The 23,538-nt window shown below is 41.7% G+C and overlaps 2 protein-coding genes across 2 annotated transcripts; both read right to left on the reverse strand.

The window, feature by feature from the left end:
• Positions 1-505: 505 nt before the first annotated feature.
• LOC134209827 (uncharacterized) lies at positions 506-1,537 on the reverse strand. Its single transcript, XM_062685853.1, has 3 exons — positions 1,123-1,537; positions 801-1,066; positions 506-740 (listed from the first exon to the last, which is right to left on the reverse strand). Exons 1-3 carry the CDS (start codon positions 1,498-1,500, stop codon positions 506-508), a joined length of 879 nt encoding a protein of 292 aa, XP_062541837.1. The 5' UTR covers positions 1,501-1,537.
• An 11,970-nt stretch (positions 1,538-13,507) lies between these two features.
• Positions 13,508-15,899, reverse strand: LOC134216630 (ionotropic receptor 75a-like). Its single transcript, XM_062695488.1, is given in 6 exon segments — positions 13,508-14,066; positions 14,110-14,556; positions 14,674-14,835; positions 14,898-15,346; positions 15,404-15,570; positions 15,746-15,899. Coding segments are annotated over 6 exon segments (1,881 nt in total). The 5' UTR covers positions 15,843-15,899.
• Positions 15,900-23,538: the final 7,639 nt, after the last annotated feature.

Genomic DNA, 23,538 nt, shown 5'->3' on the forward strand with positions numbered 1-23,538 from the left:
CGTGTGCGAACGCTTCCAAGACAAGAGAATTCCTCTTACTGATATTCTGCTTTATGAGTGCTTGGACGCGCTCCGCATCGCTCGATGCGTCAACTTGTCATCGCCCTTAGAATATGTAATCAGCTGTTTCAGGTGTTCCTTGAACTGTTTAAAATAATAATATAATATGTGTTACTTAATTCGTTATAAGCTCACGATTGTGTTTAAATCAGATGTGAAATTATTATGCAGCATATGAAGGGCCCCACACATGTGCCATGATCAAAGCATATTCAATTTTTAACTAAAATCATACAGAAAATTGAACGAATTTTTTTTGTTGGTGTACGTACTATCAAGGTAAAATGTACGTACAATCAAGAGTAAGTATTATAGAGGGTACGTATTATCTAGGGTACGTACTATGGTATGCCTGTATCGATTTATGACTAATACAAATATTTGGGTCCTTAAAGGTTAAATCTGTATATTGTTCACAACTATCGGTCAGTACATCTGCGCTTATTCACACCGTTGAAACACTCGACCCCAGACGACGTCCGATAGCGTGGAAAAGCCCACGCTCCAAAGCGAATGCGAAGAATGCAGCAACGGTGCCAGCCATCAGCAGCAAAAATATGGTAGACGCTCCCTCTAGAGTGACGCTAGAGACCACACTTGTAACTAGACACTCGGGTTTCTTGGTAATCCACAACTCGGCAAACCGATTGAAAACTCCCACTTCACGTAGCCGGGCTAGTCTGTAAAAGTAGAATTGCTGATCAACAATTAGTAATTGGATTTTGTGGTTTCATCCTAACCTGATGTTGAACAACTTGCGAAATGGAAAGTTTTTCCTAACTAGCAATCCAACCCATTGAGGGGGCATCACTTCAATCTCGTTAAGGTCACACATTTCGCTAAAATCATACGAATTGCGAATGGTGTTGTAGGCAACCATTCTGTCACAGTGGTAAGCATGGGTTGCAGCTCGGACCTTTTCTATGCCTTGAAAGGGACTCATATGCAAATTTTCAGCGAGAGGTTTCTTCTCCATTAAGTTGTGTACGTCAGAGTGATTCGATCTCTGGAGTTGTAATAACTTGTAACATTACCAAGTAGAAACATTTAATAACAACTTACCATGAAGAAATCCTCCGCCTCCACGGTGCCATCAACACCAATTATCATTTGACTATCAGCCAGCTGTGTCAAAGTCCTAATATTGGACATCTGTGGTCCCTGCATCAGAATGGAGAAAAAGCCAGAACTGTAATAGTTGAACACCACAATCGAACAAACGAAAAGCATCATCTGTGACAGGCGACCCGGTGAGCTCCGATTGATGAATTCATATCCTTCCTGGCAAAAGTTGGCCAACGATTCCGTACACATGGTAAACAAAGAATAATGCTCGTGGTACTCGCCATCCCGCTCCAGCTGTTCCTCTACCACGAAGTTGATCTTCACGGCAATGGCTCCCAGCACGATGGTCAACGCAACTGTGATCCACGTTTCCATGGCAAATGGCTGCGTGAAAACATTATTCGTGAGGCTTTTGCTCACTGGTGTTCGGAAAATGAAGGTGGATCTGCAAAAGAATGAGCCTCACTATTATAAACATGAAACATAAAGCGACGATAAAATAATAATAGCGGATCATGCTCAACCCTAGAATGGAAGGTATAGGGTTGAGCGCCAATAAGTTCTCATGCAACACTCATATGTGGTAACAATTTGAAGGGTGTCTATACTTATAAGCCATGAAGTTCTGCAGGCACGTCAATTCATTCGTATCAAGGCTCATCACTCCGGAAACAAATACATCTATTTGTTTATTTCTAACAGTCTCAAAATTGCTTTTCACTGATTCATTTCCCTGATTTTGACCAAAGTTATCGAACTCAAGTCTGAAAAAATCACAAGAGTTTGAAAAGTGAATAATAAAGAACGGATCTAGTACCGGAAGTTAAGATTAGCTTCGAGCGCCCTGATCAACATGTACCCTATACGGGCAGCGACATCCATTTCAGGCTGTTTGTAGGATTCAAAGAACTTTAAAATTTGTCCAACAATGCTACTCGTAGATGGAAACAACTGCGATTCTATTGCAATCTTCAAAGTAATATCGGACAGATTGCCGCGTCTCTGGTACTTCGTATTATTACCAAGCAAACTATCCTCAAAGGCAACATGTCCTTCCGTACCAACAAGAATTTTTCGATCAAACGATATCTGGAGGCTACCTCCGTGAGGTCGTCCATTGTTGAATATGTCGTACAGGCTTAAACTATCATCGATTTCCTTCGAGAGTATTTTGATTTCAGCATCCACAAATAGATTCAGATCTTCCATTTCTAGTAGCAGTGAACCATTAATATGTCTATCAAGCATTATCCATGATGTCGACGATGTAAAACATCGTCTATCAGCGCACTTTTCCAAAAAAGTTTATAAATAAATTTAAAAAATATTAAGAACAATTAATAGAATACTACCTCAACCATCAGTGGTCTACTCATTGGACATCCATATTCCAAGAAAACACCCAGATTCGTTCGCTGCCTCCAATAAATTTGATTTGCTACATGCACCACATCCAACGTCTCATTATTCAGATCAACCAATTGGACGAATTTCGCCACACTGGACAAATTGGCAATCAAGTATTGATTATCTGCAACATACAGACCAAACAATATGAATATTCCGTTCAGTTCCTTAACATCTTGATACATATCAGAGCTATATGTAATAGCCTCAATTGAAATGCCATTAACCTGTCAAGCTCCAGCAGTTGAAGATAGTGACATAATTGAGCCGCGTCGCAACCGAGAAGTAGCTCATCAAGAAGTTGATAACGAAACTGGGTTCAAATAGAACTGACATTATGCACTGACGGAAGTGTAGTAGTCGAATTGATGCACTTTTCTTTTGAACCAAGTTTATATCCTAATTAAGATTGAGACGTGTGTTTTAGCGACATGAATTAGTTATGTGGAACGACATATAAAGTACGACCGGTTGAGCATTGTTTGATTTCGTAAATTGCCTAATTGCACTTAAATTGTTTAGATTAGTTTCATCTCCTTTCATCTGGAAGGTCATCTTCTTTGACAACAATCATTGTTTCGAAGTCGACGAAACTCCGACTGCGTGTCCACTTAGTGCGTGGATGTTGGCCAGATGGGTAATCTGGCCACCATTTCCAGATTTGTTATTATCGACCCAGTCGATTCCCTGGAACGTTCAAGAGATCGGGCTCAAGAAAGAAAGTGAGCGGAGTATGAACTAAAAGTTCATTCTTTCGTCCACACTAGGGTGTCCCAAAAAAAATCGATGTTCGAATAGTCATGGTGCTCAACCCTGAAATGAAAAATATACCTGTCTGGATAATTTTTGTAGAACAAACCGAATTTCTAAAAAATCGTTTAGAGGTCGTGCCAGATCGATTTTTGAAAAATTAGCCTTTTTTATGTGAAAAATTAAATATTGGGTCCTTTCACATTTTTTTTTCAGGGTCACCCATTCGTTTTATATTTTTTTATTTTTCTGTGGATCTTTGCCCATATTCTCCATGAATTGGTTTTTGGTATTGTGCGTTTTTACAGTCTGCAGAACTTTTTAAATATCGAAAAATACACATTTTTTTGACGAATTTTACTTCATCCTAACACAAACAATATTTTTTTCTCGTTCGGAAAAACTTACATACCACAAAGAGCTATTTATAACTAGTATTTTCGTAAAAAAATATCCAAGAAATGTTGTTCTACTATGTTGCAGTTCCCTAATATAGCATCCCATAAACATTTCGATTGGCTCCTGTGCGGAAAAGTGTTTTCTTTATTCTTTTCTTTATTTGCCTATTCTGTGTTACTCAACCGTTGGTGTGCCGAGATCTACTGTAATATTCTGCTATACGGAATCCACACAGAATCTTTTTTAGATTTCTCTTACTCATTATTGTTGTCGTTGCCAGTCCATCTCATCGTGGGTCCATTGTGTTTGTTTGTCCATGGCGTGTATTCAATGATCGATGCATTGTTCGGTTGCCATTTTTCCGGGTAACGTTTGAGGAATGCCTCCGAGAAGAACAAGTTGTCAGTCGTCATCAGGAAGTCATGACGGCATAAAGTTTTGGCCAGATTTGTCAATGTCAAGAATTCCCGGTCATTCAATAAATTCCTGGAGTTAGGCCTTAAGATCTTCACGCGTAACCAAAAATTTATCTGACTGTTTTAAATGCGGTACATGCTCTTTTGAATGTGTAGAATAGTATGACTCAACGTCAGATTTTCTCGGTCATCCAAGATATCCTCGGAGTTAGGCCTTAAGATCTACACGCCTTATCAAAGATCAATCAAATTGCTTTAAAAATTTCGTTTTGGATGTTTAAAATTGAATGTGTCCGTGTCAGAGTTTCTCGGTCATCCAAAATATCACTTATTCAAAGATTATTTGGATGGTTTTAAATGTGGTACATGTTTATTTGATCACAGTAAAGACACTATATACAAAGACGGGAAGTCTGATCCCTGAACAAATAAATCATCAGGCAACTCTGCGTGCGCAACACTGCTGATGCTGGATATACTTTCCACATTGGTCTATTCGAATTTCATAATTCAAAAATATTTGATTTGTATCGTCTTCAACCACCCAATAAAAAGCCACAGTTCACCATAAACATGTTTAATTGATTTTCAACCACATACGAACACTTTTTTACCTAAATCCATCGAAAAATATTCAAATAATTATACAAACATATTTATTCGTGCTAGTTCAAATGAACCGTTGCCAAATGTTGCGCACGATATTTTGGAATGACAGGTCTCTTGCTCGATTGGAATGACACTGACAGTAAATTTGGAATTCCAATTGGAACATTTCCCGTCTTTGTTTATAGTGTCTTTAGATCACAGCTTAAAATCTTTGTCATCCAAGAAACCCATGGAATAAAACCTCAAACCATCTGCACGCGTAGTAAAAGATCAATCGGACTATTTCAAATATTGTACCGCTCATAAAAAATCTACACCTTCGCTAATTTTTGGTCGCAACGAAAAATAAGCGCCAGATAGTCGCCTAAGAAAAACACACCTTCCCAAAAAAGCTACTTTGATATTTTTCAAAATTTGTCCGCTACGTGATGGTTTCTGGCGGCGATTGCTTTGATAGCATGTACTATTTGTACTGCGGATAAATTTTACACATCTATGAGACCCTTGGGGGCTGCGAAATGGTGAGTTGACATCCGGGAAGGGGCGCCTAACATAGCTCTGGTCCTCACAAGCAGGGTAGAAATATTTCACAGTCAATGCAGTGAAAACATGGATCTCAGTATAATCTGCAGTCGCCTTCATCGCCGCCGTGGTGAGTGCGACTGGGTGCAGCCGAAAATCATTTCCAACACCGACCATTCAATTTCGCATTCAGCCACTCACAAGTCGCTCTGACATGCTGCTCAGTTCACGCCTTACCGTATGACTGTGAGTAGCCCATTTAAACGCGTGGTGAATTTTTTCAATTTGGTGGGTGAATGTGTACATTTTGCTGTGGTAAATATCATCTTCGCGGCGCAGTGGGTGATGTGAGTTCTGTTGTTTACTTTTCTGTCTCTCCGGGAATGTGAGGTTGATTTCAAAGCAGGAAGAAAATTAAAAAATGAAATAAAAAAACATCACCTTCATCCAGTGCTGCCGAATATTTACAACCCTGCTCACAAGTTCCAATACTCACGCTTCCACGGGTCTTCCGATGACAATTGACCGCCAGCTAAGGGTTGCGTACTTAGCTGGTAGTGCAGCCTGGGCACTGTTGTCCTTCTGACATCAGCTAGAGTGAGAGGGTGCGTCCTGTGGGCAGTGTTGCCACATTTTTATCTGTACCATGGCATCAAAAACCTTTCTCATCTGTACCAAAATCTTCAAAAATCTGTACCAAAATCTGTACCAGACAGTATGGGAAATTACCCATAAGTATACAACAATTATAAGCGATGCAGAAAAAATCATTCGTGGAAAAGCATTTTTATGAATTCCAGTGATAGCTCATGAAAACATATCGCTATAAGTTGTATTTAATATATTTTTGGTTACCTTTAAAATAGTAACTCCCAGTAATTTTATTTCATATTTTCAATATTAGATACTATTTCACCTGTCGTTTAATCTTCAATATTTTTTCCTGCATCCCAAGTAACAATTATGGTTTATAACACTCCTAGAGACAACGATTTACTCTACAAGTATGCTATAAAACCATAATAGAACGTCAGTGTTACCAGTTGAAGTATTAATTATCGTTAGTATTTGAGCTAATTTTTCTTCCTACCGCGGAGCCATAACGCCAAACAATGTTTAACGGCACTGTTGATATTTAGTTGGTATAAGTAGGGTTTATATTGGATGATACTTTTATAAGGCTTGGTTTGTTAAAAATCTGTACCAATCTGTACTTTTTGGTAAAAATCTGTAATCTGTACCGTACAGAATCTGTACCAAAATTCGTCAAAAAATCTGTACCTTTCCAGATAAATCTGTACTTGTGGCAACACTGCCTGTGGGGTCTGCCTAGGATGGTTCGACAGTGGGCTCTGTTGAACTTCTATAAAAAGCTGCATGTGTCCCCAAGCAGGCGCTATCAAAGCGACCGTGTGCCGCACAAAGCGCACTAGCCTAGTCCTGGTGTTGGGTGGGACTTTAAACAAGTTTGACCCGACTGACCGAGCGTCTGTTCACCAAGGAGGTGCGGCTCCAACAGCGTCTGTTCTGGCATCCAGCGGCTAAGGGTCTGTTCACAAATTACGTAACGCAAAAATCTGAGTTTTTAACCCCCTCCCTCCCCCTCGTAACAAAAAGTAACATTTTTGGTACCCCCTCCCTCCCCCATGTAACGCGTAACTGAGAAAATTTTAAAGGCAGATTTTTTTTCCTTCTCTGAAGCATTTGGGTTTTGGTATTAATGAACACTGTTAGAATAGGGATGACACATGATCAAAAATCAAGGATATCAAGAATGCAGCTAGTAGAAACGAAAATAGAATTTGCGATCATAACCATTTACAGTAGCTTTGCGAAACTGTGGTGTCGAGAAATACAATATTCGCTTGGTATTTTACGCGTATCAGTCCCGCTATGTCAGAATGCTTGATTTCGATAATGACTAATATACGATAACGATAAACAGCAATTACTTCAATCAGTGATTAAAAAAAAGAAATTCAAATAAATTTTTATTCGCGTTATGCGTAACATTTGGTAGTACCCACCCCCCCCCCCCCCCTTTAGTGTAACAAAGTATAACGCAAGTTGGACCTCCCCCCCCCCCCCAAAAGCGTTACGTAATTTGTGAACAGACCCTAAGTATGAAATGCTATTCCCCGGAAGCTATACCTAAGATGGCAGCCCCATCTGATTTTACGGCGACGACTCTTAGCGCGAAACAACGGACACGAATAGGAACATGGAACGTTTTAACCCTAGCCCAGCAGGGTAAATTGGCACAACTTGCCAATGAGGCACGCCGCATGAAGCTTGAGATCCTGGGACTGAGTGGAGTCCGTTGGCCAAACTTTGGAGAACACAGAACGCCGTCGGGACAAGTTCTGCTCTAGTTTACGAGGTGAACACGCTCCCCGGCATCGCGGAGTTGGCTTCCTACTAAGCGCTCAGGCACACTCTGCGCTTATGATGTGGGAACCTATAAGTGAATAGATAATCGTTGCCAGATTTAGAACACGTGTCCGAAACCTTACTATAATCCAATGTTATGCGCCAACCGATGCTGCCGACCTGCAAGACAAAGAGAACTTCTACAATCAACTCAATGCCGTCGTAGATAGAATTCAGAAGGGTGATATCAAGATCTGTTTGGGCGACTTCAATGCGAAGATCGGATCCGACAACTCGAACCATGAGCGCATTATGGGATGCCATGGTCTCGGAGAAATGAGCGAAAACGGAGAGCTGTTCGCAGAATTTTGTGATAATAACGACATGGTGATCGGGAGATCGCAGCAAGCCATGCGCGCGGATGTTTGCTTTTAATTTGCTGTCACGTTTTTGTTCGTTTCCGCAACAAATAGATTCGGCTGATGTATATTTTTTGCATATGTACTAGAAGAAAAATGTTTAAGTTATCTGATGTTTGAGATTTACGAGTTTGGTGACAATCACCCAAGTGTATTCTTATAAGAGCGCGCGAAATCGTTTGTGTATTTTGTATACGCGGATGTGTTTGGTGAAAATATGTTTGAATGTGTAATAATACCAGGAAAATATGGATCATTAACGAATTGCTCGGATTAGCGCTGAAAGAGTAGTGATTTTTTCGTGGACACTAGTTGTGGTCTTTTCTTCCTCAGTTCATTTATACGGAATTTGATCAATTTGGTGAGATTGTTTCAATTTGTTTTAATATGATTCCAAAACTAAATACGCGCTGGATTTAAAAATCCGGAAGTTTGTTTATGGATCCATTATCCAATTGATAATGGTAGCATAAAAAGGCGGGGCTTATTGCAAGTAAAAGTGACCTCGGACTGGACGTGAGTTACCAGGCAGTCTGAAATGGGTTACTGGAGCTGCAGTAGAGCTAACACCTTCTAACTCCCGGGCTAAAGCTGACTTTATTAAAGACAGCTTTCTTCCATAATACCACTGCCGGACAGTGGGGGTTAGATTGAAGGTACACACACACACAATAACGACATGGTGATCGGGGGATCGCTCTTCCCTCATCGACCGGTTCACAAGGTCACGTGGGTCTCGCTTGACGGCTTTACAGAAAATCAAATCGACCACATCTGCATCAGCCGAAAATGGAAACGGAGCCTTCTTGACGAACGGAATAAACGTAGTGCCGATATCGCATCTGATCATCACCTCCTCATCGGCGAAATACGCCTGCGCATTGCGCGGATTCGTCGGCAGGAGGAAAGAGTTGGACGACGATTCAACACACGCCGACTGGAAGATGCCACGGTGAAACGGTCCTTCGTTGAAGAACTGGAGACGCGTGCTGTAGATATTCCGGAAGGTGGCAGCGTGGAAGACCAATGGACCGCCAACAAGAACAATCTGGGCGAACTGCGCACCCAGAGAAAACAATGGGACCTGGAGAAAGATAGAGGAGCGAAGAGAAGCCAAAGCCGCGATAGAGCGATCGAAAACCAGAGGAGCCAAAGTCTTAGCCCGTCAACGATACGCGGCTCTTGAGAAAGAAGTAAAACGCTCATGTCGACGGGACAAGCGAGGGTGGGCAGACTCTTGGCCGACGAAGGAGAGACAGCCGCTGCAACCGGGGACATTCGCCTCCTCTACGATATCTCACGACGCTTAAGCGGGGCGAAGATGAATGCAACGATGCATGCGAAAGACGCGAATGATCAGTTATTGACCGACCCAACTGACCAGCTGAAACGGTGGTTCGAGCACTTCGAACAACTTTTTCAAGTGCCAGCCAGGCCATCAACACCATGGCATGATCTGCCTAGGATCCGACGTATAACACGCGTCAATACCGAAGCTCCATCACTGCTAGAGATTCAAACAGCCATCCAAAGCATGCAATCGAATAAAGCCCCAGGGGTTGACCGCATATCAGCCGAGATGCTCAAAGCTGACCCCATGACATCCGCTCAACTACTGCGTCGTTTATTTCGTAATATCTGGGACACCGCAACTTTCCTGGTCGACTGGATGCAAGGTATCTTAGTGAAGGTTCCCAAAAAGGGTGACCTGACAGTATGCGATAACTGGCGAGGCATTATGTTGCTGTGTACCGTTCTCAAAGTTCTGTGCAAAATTATCCTAGTCCGGATTCAGGAGAAGATCGATGCGACTCTCTGGCGGCAGCAAGCCGGATTCCGTGCCGGAAGATCCTGTATGGACCATATTGTCACGCTCCGCATCATTCTGGAGCAGGTCAACGAATTCCAAGAGTTCCTTTACTTGGTATTCATTGACTACGAAAAAGCTTTCGACCGTCTCAATCACGAGAATATGTGGGGCGCCCTGAGACGCAAGGGAGTTCCTGAGAAAATCATCGGCCTCATCGAGGAACAGTACGAGGCCTTCTCGTGTAGAGTGCTGCACAATGGGGTCTTGTCCGACCCTATCCGGGTCGTAGCTGGTGTGAGGCAAGGATGTATTCTATCACCATTACTGTTCCTCATCGTAATCGACGAGATTCTGGTAGATGCGATTGACCGTGAACCAAACCGCGGGCTGTTATTGCAGCCTATAACCATGGAGCACCTAAATGACTTCGAATTGGCAGATGATGTTGCACTCCTCGCGCAACGGCGCTCTGATATGCAGAGTAAGCTCAACGACATTGCCGAGCGCTCCTCTTTGGCAGGTTTAGTCATTAACGTCAACAAACCCAAATCGTTGGATGTAAACACGGTGACTCCTTCCAGTTTCACAGTAGCCGGGCAACCAGGAGAATGTTGAAAGCTTCCAATATCTTGGTAGCCAAATGGCGTCAGACGGCGGTACCAAGATCGACATACACACTTAGTTTTTATTTCTGCAGCTCGGCAAAAACCCGCACAGCCGTGCGCCAGCAAAATAGAAAACCGATATTTCAGCAAAAATGAGGTTTGTTAGCTGATTTTCGGCAAAATATTTGCTGATTTTCAGCAATTTTGACAGAAATCTCGGCAAAAAACATGTTTGCTGGGGCACGGCTGTGCGAATCTCGGGAAAAGTTCAACATTTTGCTGAGATCCCGGTAAAAAAAATTAAGTGTGTAGGCGCGCGGATCATAAAAGCAAGGGATGCCTTTGTGAGTTTAAGAAATATCTGGAAAAACAGGAAGATAAGTGAACGCACCAAAATACGAATTTTCAACTCTAACGTGAAATCTGTGCTGCTTTACGCTAGTGAAACATGGTGTGTATCAGTGGAGAACACCCAACGGCTGCAGGTGTTCATTAACAGATGCCTGCGGTATATAATTCGGGCCTGGTGGCCTCACAACTGGATCTCAAACAACGAGCTCCATCGTCGTTGTCACCAGAGACCGATAGCAACAGAAATTCGGGATCGGAAGCGGGGCTGGGTCGGCCACACTCTACGTAGGGGCGGTAACGAAATCTGTAAACAAGCATTAGACTGGAACCCAGCGGGACATCGCAGCAAAGGCAGACCCAGAGGCTCATGGCGGCGAAGCCTCAATAAAGAAATAAAAGAAGTCGACCGAAATCTAACCTGGCAACAGGTTAAAGCGATAGCCGGGCATCGCTTAGGATGGAGATCTTTCAAGTCGGCCCTTTGCACCACCGGAGGTGTACAGGATCCATAAGTAAGTTTTATGATTGTTAGTTAACTATAGAGAAACAGACCAACCTGGTGAAGAGCAAAACGAATGATAGAAGCTAAGAGGGTAACTGTGAAAGAGCCAATCTAAAAAGCAGAGTTATTCGTTTGAGAGTTCAGCTCAGACTGAGGAGTCTGGTTTATTTCGATTCGCTTTTAGCCCATTGGCTCTTCAGATTCGTTCAATGCAACGAAGACGTCAAATGACGTTTGACCTTGCGCTAGGGGTGCGCTAGTAAAATACAACAATTCTTCCCCTTCACAAAGTTTGTTCGTACAGAAATTGAAAATTATCAAAAGGAATATAATAAAAATTATGAAAAGCATTTCGAAATCAAATTCACTTTGACTAGAGTTAATCCAAGAATAAATCCGAAAACTTTAAGGTAATCAATAATAATAATGATCACTACGGTTCACTTTCTTCGTTCTTTTGGACCGTCGGAGTTCCTTTTGATCGCCCATCGAATCACGACGCTTCCGCTTCCTTCCTCCCTTCGGAGCCAGGTCCCGTTCATCGCCATTGGGCGGCTCAACGATAGGTATAGACTCTGATCTGCGTCCTGTGTGCCATTGCGTCCACGTTTCCAACGCATATCTGGAATTCATTACAAGAGTATTTTTTAATGAAAGTGGCTTTGACCCATCTTGCCTGATTATGTGGGTTGTGGTTTTTATACCACACTTCATCACCCGCTATCAATTTGTCAATAGCTTCCACTGAAGTCTTCGGAATATTTCCGCTGGTTTGTTCCGCTTCAACCTCATCATTTACATGAAAATCATTCAAACGTTTCTTATAATTATTCCTAGGATCAACTAAATCCAAAATAGTTTTCGGTTTGTATAAAAATATTCTTTCGGATGGAAAGTGCCCATCTTTGTTCAAGTTATTATCTCTAAAATTGAATAAAAATAGATTTATCTGGTCCTCCAAATCCAATTCCGATATCTCTGGATCCATTAGGAACTTCTTGAGGACTTCCTTTGTGGTTCTTACCAACCTCTCCGCTTGTCCATTACTCGACGGGTTATACGGAGGGCTTTTCATGACTTCTATTCCTTGCCTCTCAAGAAAATTTATAAAGGTCCAGGAGTTGAAAGGGGGACCATTGTCTGAAACCAAAACGTCTGGTAATCCAAACCGCGCAAAAAAAGCTACTAATTTTTTTAAAACCTTGTTACAGTCTGTACCTTGTTTCATCCACTCCACCTCAATCCATTTGGAAAAACTATCTACTACCAAAAGAAAAGTACTATGATTGTAAAAGAAGAAATCTATGTGGATTCTACTGAAAGGTCTCGTAGTCGGTGTCCATTTGGATAATTCCTTTGGCTTGTGTACTACTGCCATACTATTGCATGAATCACATTCTGTTACATATTTTTCAATATCGGAATTAATACCAAACCAAAAAATCCAAATTTATCCACCGGTGGTGATGATGCCTTTCTCGATTCAATATGTTGAATTCGAATTAATGTTGTAATGCAGTGCTTATTGCCTACATCTCGGCGTTAAAAAGATTTGGTGCAATTCTAGTACGTTGCTTAAAAATTACTTACCGTGGGTTACCATGGGTTGCGCCACGGCTAAAATGATTAATAATTCAATGTGCATTTGTGTTTTTGTTGATTAAAAAATAAAAATATAATCCAAACTGCTTGATTTATTTAAAAACAAAAACGATAGTGTCCAACTAGAAAATTTGCTCCGTCGAATGAAACCAGTTGCACTCGAATCTGTCAAGCCCTTCTATATGAAACGCGTTTAACAAAAAAAATATTTATGGGCTACACACATACACACTTTTGGAGTGAAATTATAGCCTTCTGGTACAACTTTGTTGTACGAGAAAGGCAAAAAGAATAAAAGTCCAACCCTCATTGCACATTGCACATGAAATGTTTTTGTAGACTTCAGAAAATTTTGATTTATTATTTCAATAGCTTGCAATGTGTTATCTCTACAGTTTTTTTTTTTGTTATTTTCTGTCCATCAGTTCCAGAACAACAAATGACTTGAATGTGAACATAAGATCTATATCAAGTGGCGCAGCATCATATCAAATCCTTTAACAGATACTCCCCATAAATTCGCAACAGTTCCATGTTTGCTTGATTTCCTATCTACATGGGACTGTTATGCATTTATGGGCAAAATAGGTTGTAAAGAAATAATAATAAATATCTTTGATTTACAGGAATTTCTTTTTCACTTTTCCATCCGCAGTGATCTTTTCAAAGGTTTTATCCATGAACGCCCTGGAAGAATGTTCAGAAATCAACCGCGTCAAAATTTCTGCTCCGAAAACCACTGCCGATAGGAACAACCCGAAACCAAGTAGGACAAATATCGGCAAAGCACCGGCTATGGTCACACTGGATATAATACTTCCAGAAAAGCATTCCGGTTTCTTGGCCACCCAATAATCGGAAAACTTCTTCTTGATGCCAACCTCCAACATTCGGGTGTACTTTACTCTGAACAGCTCACGGAAGGGCGAATCTTTGCGCACCACGTGATCCACGAACTGCGTTGGCATGCTTTCTAGCTCGTTGAGGTCACAGACTTCCGTCGAGTCGAACGTATCCCGTATCAGATTGTAAGCCACATTCCGTTCGCAGTTGTAGGCGAAATCGCCTCGACGCACTCGCTGGAGGCCCACCGATGAGTTGACGAAGGTTTTATCGGTAACTTTCTTCTTGGTGAGGTAGTCCACGTCGGGTAGGTGAGACTCCTAGGAAAAGAAGAAACTTATTGAACATATTCGATATGTTGGAAAAATAATCCATTTACGTAGAAAAAGCCTTCTCATATGTTACGTTCTCGATACCCAACTCAATGTGACTGTTAGCGAGCTGAACCAACGATTTGATATCTGATTCCTTATGGCTTCCGATCAAATCCGACACTATTTCCGATGTGTAATAATTGTATACCATCAGGGTGCATAGCAGCATGAAAAGCTGCATTGCCCTTCCAGATAAGCTTTCCGGCATGTATTGTGATCCTTGCTGACAGTAGTTTCCGAGAAATTCGACGATCAAGCTCATAAAAGGTGGGTTCTCCTTGGCATTGAAGTTATCTCTTAGTTTGTACTCTGCGGTGAAGCTGAACTTCATGACAATGCTGCCGAGTACGATGGTCAACAAAATCATGAGCCAAACGTTGGTCGAAAATGGTCTGATGAAGGCGTTATCGGTCAGTTGAGTGCTCTCCGGAGTTTTGAAGACGAACATCAATCTGGAATGTAATGATCTTCAATTCGTTAGAAAGTACATTTTTCCATTCTCCTGTAACGTATTCTGAAGATAAATCGATCGAGTCTGATCAATTTTAATGATTGGTTAAAAAACATACTCAAAGGTCATGTAACTCATAACGCTTGCAAGGTGTTCCATTCTTTTGATCTTTGTCATCAAGCCTGTTGACGAAAGATCAATCTCCCTGTTAACCAGTGCGCCCAGAATACCCCCAGTAGAATCATTGAACGTCCAGCAGTCGTAGTGAATATAGCGAACACTGCAAATAGAAGAAGCTTATATAGTTCAAATACCACACCTATATCTAGACAAATCTCCAACTTATAACGCAAAGTCGAATGCAAAGCTTTGATCAGTCGATGGCCGAAGCGCACGGCATGATCCATGTGACGATCCTTATCCGATTCCAGATGGGTGACAATCTGCTCTATCGAGTGGTTCAACAGCGGGAATCTCTGCGACACGGTTCCTACCCTCATCGTCAAATCCGAAAGCGTTCGACGATGTTCATATTTGGGTTTACCGTCAAATCGACTGGGACCTAAACAGCTAGTATCCGGAATAATGTCCCTATCGAGGGTTATATTCAACTGGCCGCCAAGAGGACGTCCATTGTTGTACACATCGAACAAACCATCGCTGGTGAGTACTTTGATCTCGGAATCTACGTACAGATCCACGTTCATAAGAAAGTCGAAAATGGTACCATTGGAATGGCGATCTACTATGAGCCAAAAAGTTGACGTTGAAAAACAGTGATGATGTATGCACTAAAAATAGCAACATTATTTAATGATTGCGGTTGTATGAACAATCAATAGTTTAACCATCAATATGAGTTCATCGCTTCCAGCGCATTCGAAATCCAAAACCACTCCAACGTCAGTTCGAAATTTATCCGTTATGCGATTTACGCCAAAAGCATCCTCATCCAGGTTCACTAAATCTACAAAAAATGCTGATTCGGAGGCGGCCCTTACAAAATCCTGGCTTTCTGGAATAAGAATTTATTGTTTAAAACGGAAAATATATTATTTTTTGAGAAAAAATGCAGAGAAACTACCAATTTCTAACAAAAGATAAGGAAATTATTTAGACTTTTTAGTGGAATTTCATCAAAACGGATAGTACTAACTCGTCTTATGACAAGTTCTAACAATTTCGATCACCTGCATGCTCCCAACAATGTAAAACTGTAATATAATTAAGATTGGTGACAGAAAAGTAACTGAGTATCAATTGGGTGACATGAATTGAGCCTTCCATGCTGACTTATGGCACATACAATTATAAAAAAAAAACTATTGAAGTAAGATGTCTTCCACATTATAAACAAAAAACTGATCCCTCTAGTCATGCAACGTCGGACATCCTTAATTGAGTAGAACATCAAACATTCAGGAGCATCAAACAGCCTTGTTTGGAAAATTGAGAACAAATTTCAGCTTGATTGACACTGATTGTATAATCATTAGTTTGCTTTGAATGTTCGACGTCGGAAAACATCCAAATTAACATTGACTGCCTTTCAAACGACAAAACCTTTGTTATAAGAAGCTTTTATTGCATTATGATGTCCAATATATACTGTGTCAATAAATTATCCGTACAGTGATGGCTCGGATATAAAATAATTTATAAAACATGTTTAATGAAACGTTAAATTGGTTATAAGAAAATGTGCAATGTATGTTCATGTCTTTTCAGCGTTGAAATCAAATAAACAGTCTAACATTGGCGTAACTAACCCCGATGCCCAGGGGGGGCTATAGCCCCTTCATCTATTTTCTCTATTTTGAGCTTCTTTTCAAAAATTCTCAAACAATGGACCAATCAATAAGCAAAAACTGCCGCTATGAAATGAACAGATTGCGCCACCGTAGACATGTTCTGTCAAACACACATGAATAGAAATATGCGTATACAGTGCCGCCGTTGTTTTGATGCGGTGAGTGCAAAATGAGTTACCTTGATTGATCAATTTAAAACCTCTTTCTATCTTAGTGGTAATGTGATGAGTATGGCCCAACCACCTAAGGCAATCACACTCATCCAAGCACGTGCTTTTCTCAAGCATGTTTTTTTCTGTTGTAGCCCACAGTGTCGAAGAGCATTTATTTACCAGCCGATGATTACTACAACGACTCAAATTGATAGCTATTGCTATTGCGACTAAGTGTTGGTCCCGCACACTGTGACGGATCATATTCAAACGTTTCAGGGATCCCAATGAGATTCTAATTGGAATTCTCCAAGAATTCCAACGCGATTATTCCAGGAATTCCGATGGAAATGTTCCAGGAGCTCCAACGGACATGTTTTAGAGATTCCGTCTGAAATCCTCCAGGAATTCCAACGTGAATGTTCAGGGTTTTCGTAGCAAATGTTCCAGGGATGTAGAAGAACATCGTGGTAAGATTTCTAAGCAATCTATCGACGGATCCAGAAGCAAATCGTCGAGGGACAGTAAATTAATCCTCTAAGGATTCCGTAAAGAATCCTCCAGCGATTGCGAAGGGATGTTGAAGCAAATCGTCGAGGGATTTCGAAGCAAATCATCGAATGATTCCGAAGCAATTCATCGAGGGGTTCCGAAGTAAATCATCGAGGGAGCCCAAACTAAATCTTCGAAAAATTCCGAAGCAAACCGTCGATGTATTCTGAAACGAATCGTCGAATGATTGCGAAACTTTTCCTCGATGGATTTAAAAGCAAATCGTCAGAGGGATTCCGATCGGCGAGGGTTTCCGAAGCAAGTCATTAAGGGATTCCAATCCAAGGCAAAATGTCGAGAGACTTGGAGATTATCATGCTGCTTGGCAAGCGGAGGTTTGCTGAAAATCTTTTACTCTAGTCCGTGATGGTTGACCACATATCTTTGACTGCTAACACGATTGCTTTGATTGATATTTTGGTAACTCTACGTTGTTGTTCATATCAAGCTTGCGTTGATGCTTTCAAATCAATTAGATATTGGCGAAAAAAGGTTGCATGAAGAAGAAAAAGTCGAAGAATGATATTTTAAAAAAAAATGCGCGGGAGAGCATACGGAAATTATTTTAAAACTCTCAAAAATTCTAGGAGCAATTTAATGAAAAACGATTAGCGGTACGGGGTTGGACTCTTTTTATACTATGTATAAAGTGCAATATCACAAAATAAAATTCAAAATCGAAATTATGTGTTTTTATACAATATAAGAAAAGTTCAACCCCGTACTGCAACCGTTTTTAAATATAATGCTCCTAGATTTTGAGGATTTTTAAAAAATATTCGTCTGCTTCCCGTGCATTTTGTTTTCTCAAATATCATCTTTCGACTTCTTCTTCTTCATGTAACCTTTATTCGCCAATTGCTTTTACATAATTAACACCAAGTGCAATTTTAGTGCCACACAGGAATCTTTCTCAGAAATGAGAATAAAACTCATTTGTCTGCCACTCATTTCATTATGACAGGGTGAATATGCGAGATAACTCATTTGTCTTCAAACTTTTTCAATAATTCGTTATGCTACATGTTGAAAACTGATATCACTGCTAACTACTTTGTCAAATCCTAGGGGGGGCTATTTTTTTTTCTAGGGAGGGCTAAGCCCCCCCTAGTCCCCCCCCCCTTATTTACGCCAATGCAGTCTAATCTTTTCATTAAGCTCTCCAACAGAAAAAAAATACAAAATCAACGCCAAAAATGTCCGTACAATGCTCAAAACGTTGCTTAAAGTGTCCAAAACCTTATTTTAATCCTTTGTATGTATTTTTTTGTTACAATTACGCTCTAAAGACGTCTTGCCATTTATTTTGCCGGCTTTTTTTGTTGTTTCTGGGGAGATATTTTTCATCACTAGAACCTTCTCAAATTGGTTTTAGTTCTGTACCGTGTGTACTCGAACTTTCTATACGAGGACCCAACAGATTTTCAATAGGGTTCTTGTCTGGAGATTGGTGATGGTGAGGTTGAGGGAGCGTTGATTCTGCATTTTTCACAAAACTCTGCATGTGCTAAATATTGATAAACTGACGAATCATTGTTTACTGGACAAATTTTCTAACAAGCCTTCAGTGTACGGATTTTTTTTGGCGTCGGTTTTGTGACTTTTTCAAGTAAATAATTTTAATTTATTGATTGACCGTACTTTTCGATATTTCAAGTAACAGCAAAAAAAATCGATGTAGGTAATTGATGACTAACCGTACTGTCACACCACATCAACGCATTATTACATCTATCGCCACTAACTAAGACTAAGGTTTTGAGCCATATACCCTAACACTGAATCAACAATTTGACGTTCTTGTTCGTCTCGTCGCAACCAACTTGGCTGCCTCTGGTTGGTTGCGACGAGACGGACGCAATGAGAAAACAGAACTGTGCAATAAAAATCCTATTCGACTAAATGCTGATGTCATATTAGAAATTTGGAGACAGTACTCGTCGATAGCAAATCCTTCCGCACGCGATGGCATATGAGCAAGTCAAACCACCTTCCTTTTGCCAGTGGAGATATATCAGCTTCCACACTGATATTCTTCCTCCCCTTCATACGGGAGCTTGGCAGAAGGAAGGTCGTGATATGTGCCATCACAAATATTGCCCTCCGCTCGCTTTCAAATCGACTTCTATAAAACATTCTTCATGCCTGCCGTATCCTAACGGAACTATCAATTCTATACTTTCGCCTCTAATGCTATCATGAACATGTACGTCCAAGTTTGGAAGATGATATTAGCATTTCCATATCATTGTAAATCGTTTAACTTCACGTAGAAGTAACACACACGAAATCATTAATTTAGTGTAATTTGACGCCACAATACACGGTTCGAGGTCGCATCTCTCCATCCTCGAATACGCCCCACACTCGCCAAGTCGTGTTGCACCTGGTCTGCCCATCTCGCTCGCTACGCTCCAAGTCGTCTCGTACCTGCCGGATCGGAAGCGAGCACCGAAGTCCGGCATTCTCGCAACATTTCCTGCCCATCGTACCCTTCCGGCATTAGCTACCTTCTGGATACTATGGGTTCGCCGTAGAGTTGGGCGAGCTCGTGGTTCGTTCTTCGCCGCCACACACCGTCATCTTGCACACCGCCACCCGTCTCTCGAATACTCCGAGTGCTTGCAAATCCTCCTCGAGCATTGTCCAAGTCCGTAGAGGACAACCGGTCTTATTAGCGTCTTGTACATGACACATTTGGTGCGGTGGCGAATCTTTTCTGACCGCAGTTTCCTCTGGAGCCCGTAGTAGGCCCGACTTTCACAGATGATGCGCCTTCGTATTTCACGACTGACATTGCTATCAGCCGTTAGCAAGGATCCGAGGTAGACGAATTCCTCGACCACCACGAAGGTATCCCCGTCTATCGTAACACTGCTTCCCAGGCTGGCCCTGTCGCTCTTGCTTCCGCCCACAAGCATGTACTTTGTGTTTGACGCATTCACCACCAGTCCAACTTTTGTTGCTTCACGTTTCAGGCGGGTGCACAGTTCTCCCACCTTTACAAATGTTCGGCCGACAATGTCCATGTTATTCGCGAAACAAATAAATTGACTGGATCTGTTGAAAACCGAACCCCGGCTGTTACACCCGGCTCTCCGCATTACACCTTCTAGCGCAATGTTGAACAACAGGCACGAAAGTCCATCACCTTGTCTTAGTCCCCGGCGCGATTCGAACGAACTGGAGTGTTCGCCCGAAATCTTCACACAGTTTGCACACCATCCACCGTTGCTTAAATTTCCCATCCACCATCCACCGTTGTCCATAATTTTCCATAGCTCTACGCGGCCTATACTGTCGTATGCCGCCTTGAAATCAACGAACAGATGGTGCGTTGGGACCTGGTATTCACGGCATTTTTGAAGGATTTGCCGTACAGTAAAGATCTGGTCCGTTGTCGAGCGGCCGTCAACGAAGCCGGCTTGATAACTTCCCACGAACTCGTTCACTAATGGTGACAGACGACGGAAGATGATCTGGGATATCACTTTGTAGGCGGCATTAAGGATGGTGATCGCTCGAAAGTTCTCACACTCCAGTTTGTCGCCTTTCTTGTAGATGGGGCATATAACCCCTTCCTTCCACTCCTCCGGTAGCTGTTCGGTTTCCCAGATTCTGACTATCAGTTTGTGCAGGCAAGTGGCCAGCTTTTCCGGGCCCATCTTGATGAGCTCAGCTCCGATACCATCCTTACCAGCTGCTTTATTGGTCTTTAGCTGTTGTATGGCATCCTTAACTTCCCTCAAAAAGGGGGCTGGTTGGCTTCCATCGTCCGCTGAACTGACGTAGTCATCTCCTCCGCTGCCATGACTTTCACTGCCTGTACTCTCAGCGCCATTCAAATGTTCCTCGTAGTGCTGCTTCCACCTTGCGATCACCACACGTTCGTCCGTCAAGATGCTCCCATCCTCATCCCGGCACATTTCAGCTCGCGGCACGAAGCCTTTGCGGGATGCGTTGAGCTTCTGATAGAACTTGCGTGTATCTTGAGAACGGCACAGCTGTTCCATTTCCTCGCACTCCGCTTCTTCCAGGCGGCGTTTCTTCTTCTGAAAAAGGCGGGTCTGCTGTCTCCGCTTCCGTCTATAACGTTCTACGTTCCGCCGGGTACCTTGCTGCAGCGCGAACGCCCGCGCTGCGTCCTTCTCCTCCAGAATCTGTCTGCACTCTTCGTCGAACCAATCGTTCCGTCGACTTCGACCCATATACCCGACGTTGTTCTCCGCTGCGTCGTTAATGGCTGCTTTGACTGTATTCCAGCAGTCCTCAAGAGGGGCCCCATCGAGCTCACCCTTTTCCGGCAACGCTGCCTCGAGATGCTGTGCGTATGCAGTGGCGACATCAGTTTGCTTCAGTCGCTCTAGGTCGTACCACGGCGGTCGGCGGTACCGAACATTGTTGATGACGGATAGTTTTGGGCGCAGTTTAACCATCACCAGATAGTGGTCAGAGTCGATGTTAGCGCCACGATATGTCCTGACGTCGATAATGTCGGAGAAGTGCCGTTCATCAATCAGAACGTGGTCGATTTGTGATTCTGTCTGCAGTGGTGATCTCCAGGTGTACGGATACGGAAGGCTGTGTTGTAAGTAGGTGCTGCGAATGGCCGTTTTCGTTCGTCAGCCGGTGAGCGCTGAACTTTCCAATAGTCTGTCTAAACTCCTCCTCTTGGCCAACCTGAGCGTTCAAATCTCCTATGATGATTTTGACGTCGTGGCTTGGGCAGCTGTCGTACTCACGTTCCAGCTGCGCGTAGAATTCGTCCTTATCATCATCAGTGCTTCCGGAGTGCCTTTCTTCCGTTTTTCTTCTTTCTTTTTTCCTACTTTCTTTTTTTTCCTTCTTTCTGTTTTCTTCCTTTCCTTTCTCCTTCTTTCTTTTTTCCTTCTTTCTTTTTTCTTCCTTTCTTCTTAATTTCTTTCTTTGTTCTTCTTTCTCACTTTCTTCCGTTTTTCTCCTTTCTTTCTTCCGTCTTTATTTCTTCTTTCCTCCTTCTTGCTTCCTCCTTTTTTTCCTTCTTTCTTCCTACTTTCTTTCTTCTTTTTTTCCTTTCTTCCTTCTTTCCTCTCTCTCCCTTCTCTCTTTCTTCCTTTATTCTCCCTTCTTTCTTTCTTATTCCTTCTCTCTCTTATTCCTCTTTCCTGTTTTACTTCCTACTTTCTTTTTTTCCTTCTTCATTCTTCTCTTCTTTTTCCCTTCTTTCATCCTTCCTTCCTTCTTTCTTCCTTCTTTCATCCTTCTTTCTTTCTTCTTTCTTCCTTATTTCTCTCTTCTTTGTTCCTTATTTCATCCAATTTTCTTCTTTATTTCTTCTTTCTTCCTTCTTTCTTCCTTCTTTCTTCCTTATTTCTCTCTTCTTTGTTCCTTATTTCTTCCATCTTTTTTTCTTCTCTTGCTACTTGCTCTCTCTTCCTTGTCTCACATCACTTCTTACTTCTTATTTCTTCATTTCCACTTCTCACTTCTCACTTCTCATTTATCTATGCTCACTACTCCCAACTGGCATATCACATGTCACTATCTACAACTTCCATCTCATTTCTTGTCTTTTTGTTCTTTCGACCTTTTGTCCTTCGACCTCTTGACCTTCGACGTTATGACACATATTCGACCTTTTGACCCTACGACCTTTTGTCCTTTAGACCTTTTGTCCTTCCGACCTTTTGACCATTCGACCTTCTGTCCTTTCGACCTTTAGTCGTTCGACCTTTTGTCCTTTCGACCTTTTGTCCTTCGACCTTTTGACCTTCGACCTTTTGACACAGATTCGTTAATTATGGTGATGTTTTGGCTGCCAGTATTGCTCACCAGTAACCAATATTGATCAAAAATTCCCAAGGTAAGGTAGTATTACTATTTGAGAGTACAAAAACGAAAAAAAAAATAAAATATCTAAAAAAATTGTTTTTGACTTTTGACTACGATTTGTGCTGAAATACTCCTAAATGCAGAGTTTGGATGGAAGGCGCTGTAGCCAGTGTATTGAAAGTTTAGTTTCCCGTACTATGCAAACTTGAACCGGCTTGTGCTCAACCAGTTTTTGTTCAAATCGGTTTTTGGGGGACACTCGGAGCATGGGATGAAATCGAATGAGCGTGGTGGAGCTGGTTCATTTTTTGAACTACCCTATTAATATTCTTTGTTTTTTTTATTAATTCCACACCAGTATACGTCAGTTTTTATTGTACCAATACTTTAAAAGCTTTGTTTTGGTACTCAACTCACCTTCACCTTAAACGAGGATTAATTTGACTTTATTAGAAGAGTCAGTCGAAATTTAAAGAACTGCAGGAAAAGCATGTCGGTCTCCTATGTCACATGTTCTATGCTAATATTATCCTCGGTATAAAGCATAAAACTAACAAAAGCATAAGATTTTTCTGACTACCATAAATAAAACTGTATAGGTTTTAGTGCAAACGTGAGAAATTAATAATAATAAATTACTGAAGCAGAATCTTCACA

The sequence above is a fragment of the Armigeres subalbatus genome, chromosome 2, assembly GCF_024139115.2.
Source record: "Armigeres subalbatus isolate Guangzhou_Male chromosome 2, GZ_Asu_2, whole genome shotgun sequence".
NCBI classification, from domain to species: Eukaryota; Metazoa; Arthropoda; class Insecta; order Diptera; family Culicidae; genus Armigeres; species Armigeres subalbatus.

Bases quoted from the DNA above. Each gene is read 5' to 3' on its own strand.
- LOC134209827 (XM_062685853.1), bottom strand. From the start codon at position 1,500: ATGGAAACGTGGATCACAGTTGCGTTGACCATCGTGCTGGGAGCCATT. The intron at 1,067-1,122 runs GTAAGTTGTTAT...TTACAACTCCAG, and splicing joins AGGCGGAGGATTTCTTCATG to AGATCGAATCACTCTGACGT. The intron at 741-800 runs GTTAGGATGAAA...CTACTTTTACAG, and splicing joins CGCAAGTTGTTCAACATCAG to ACTAGCCCGGCTACGTGAAG.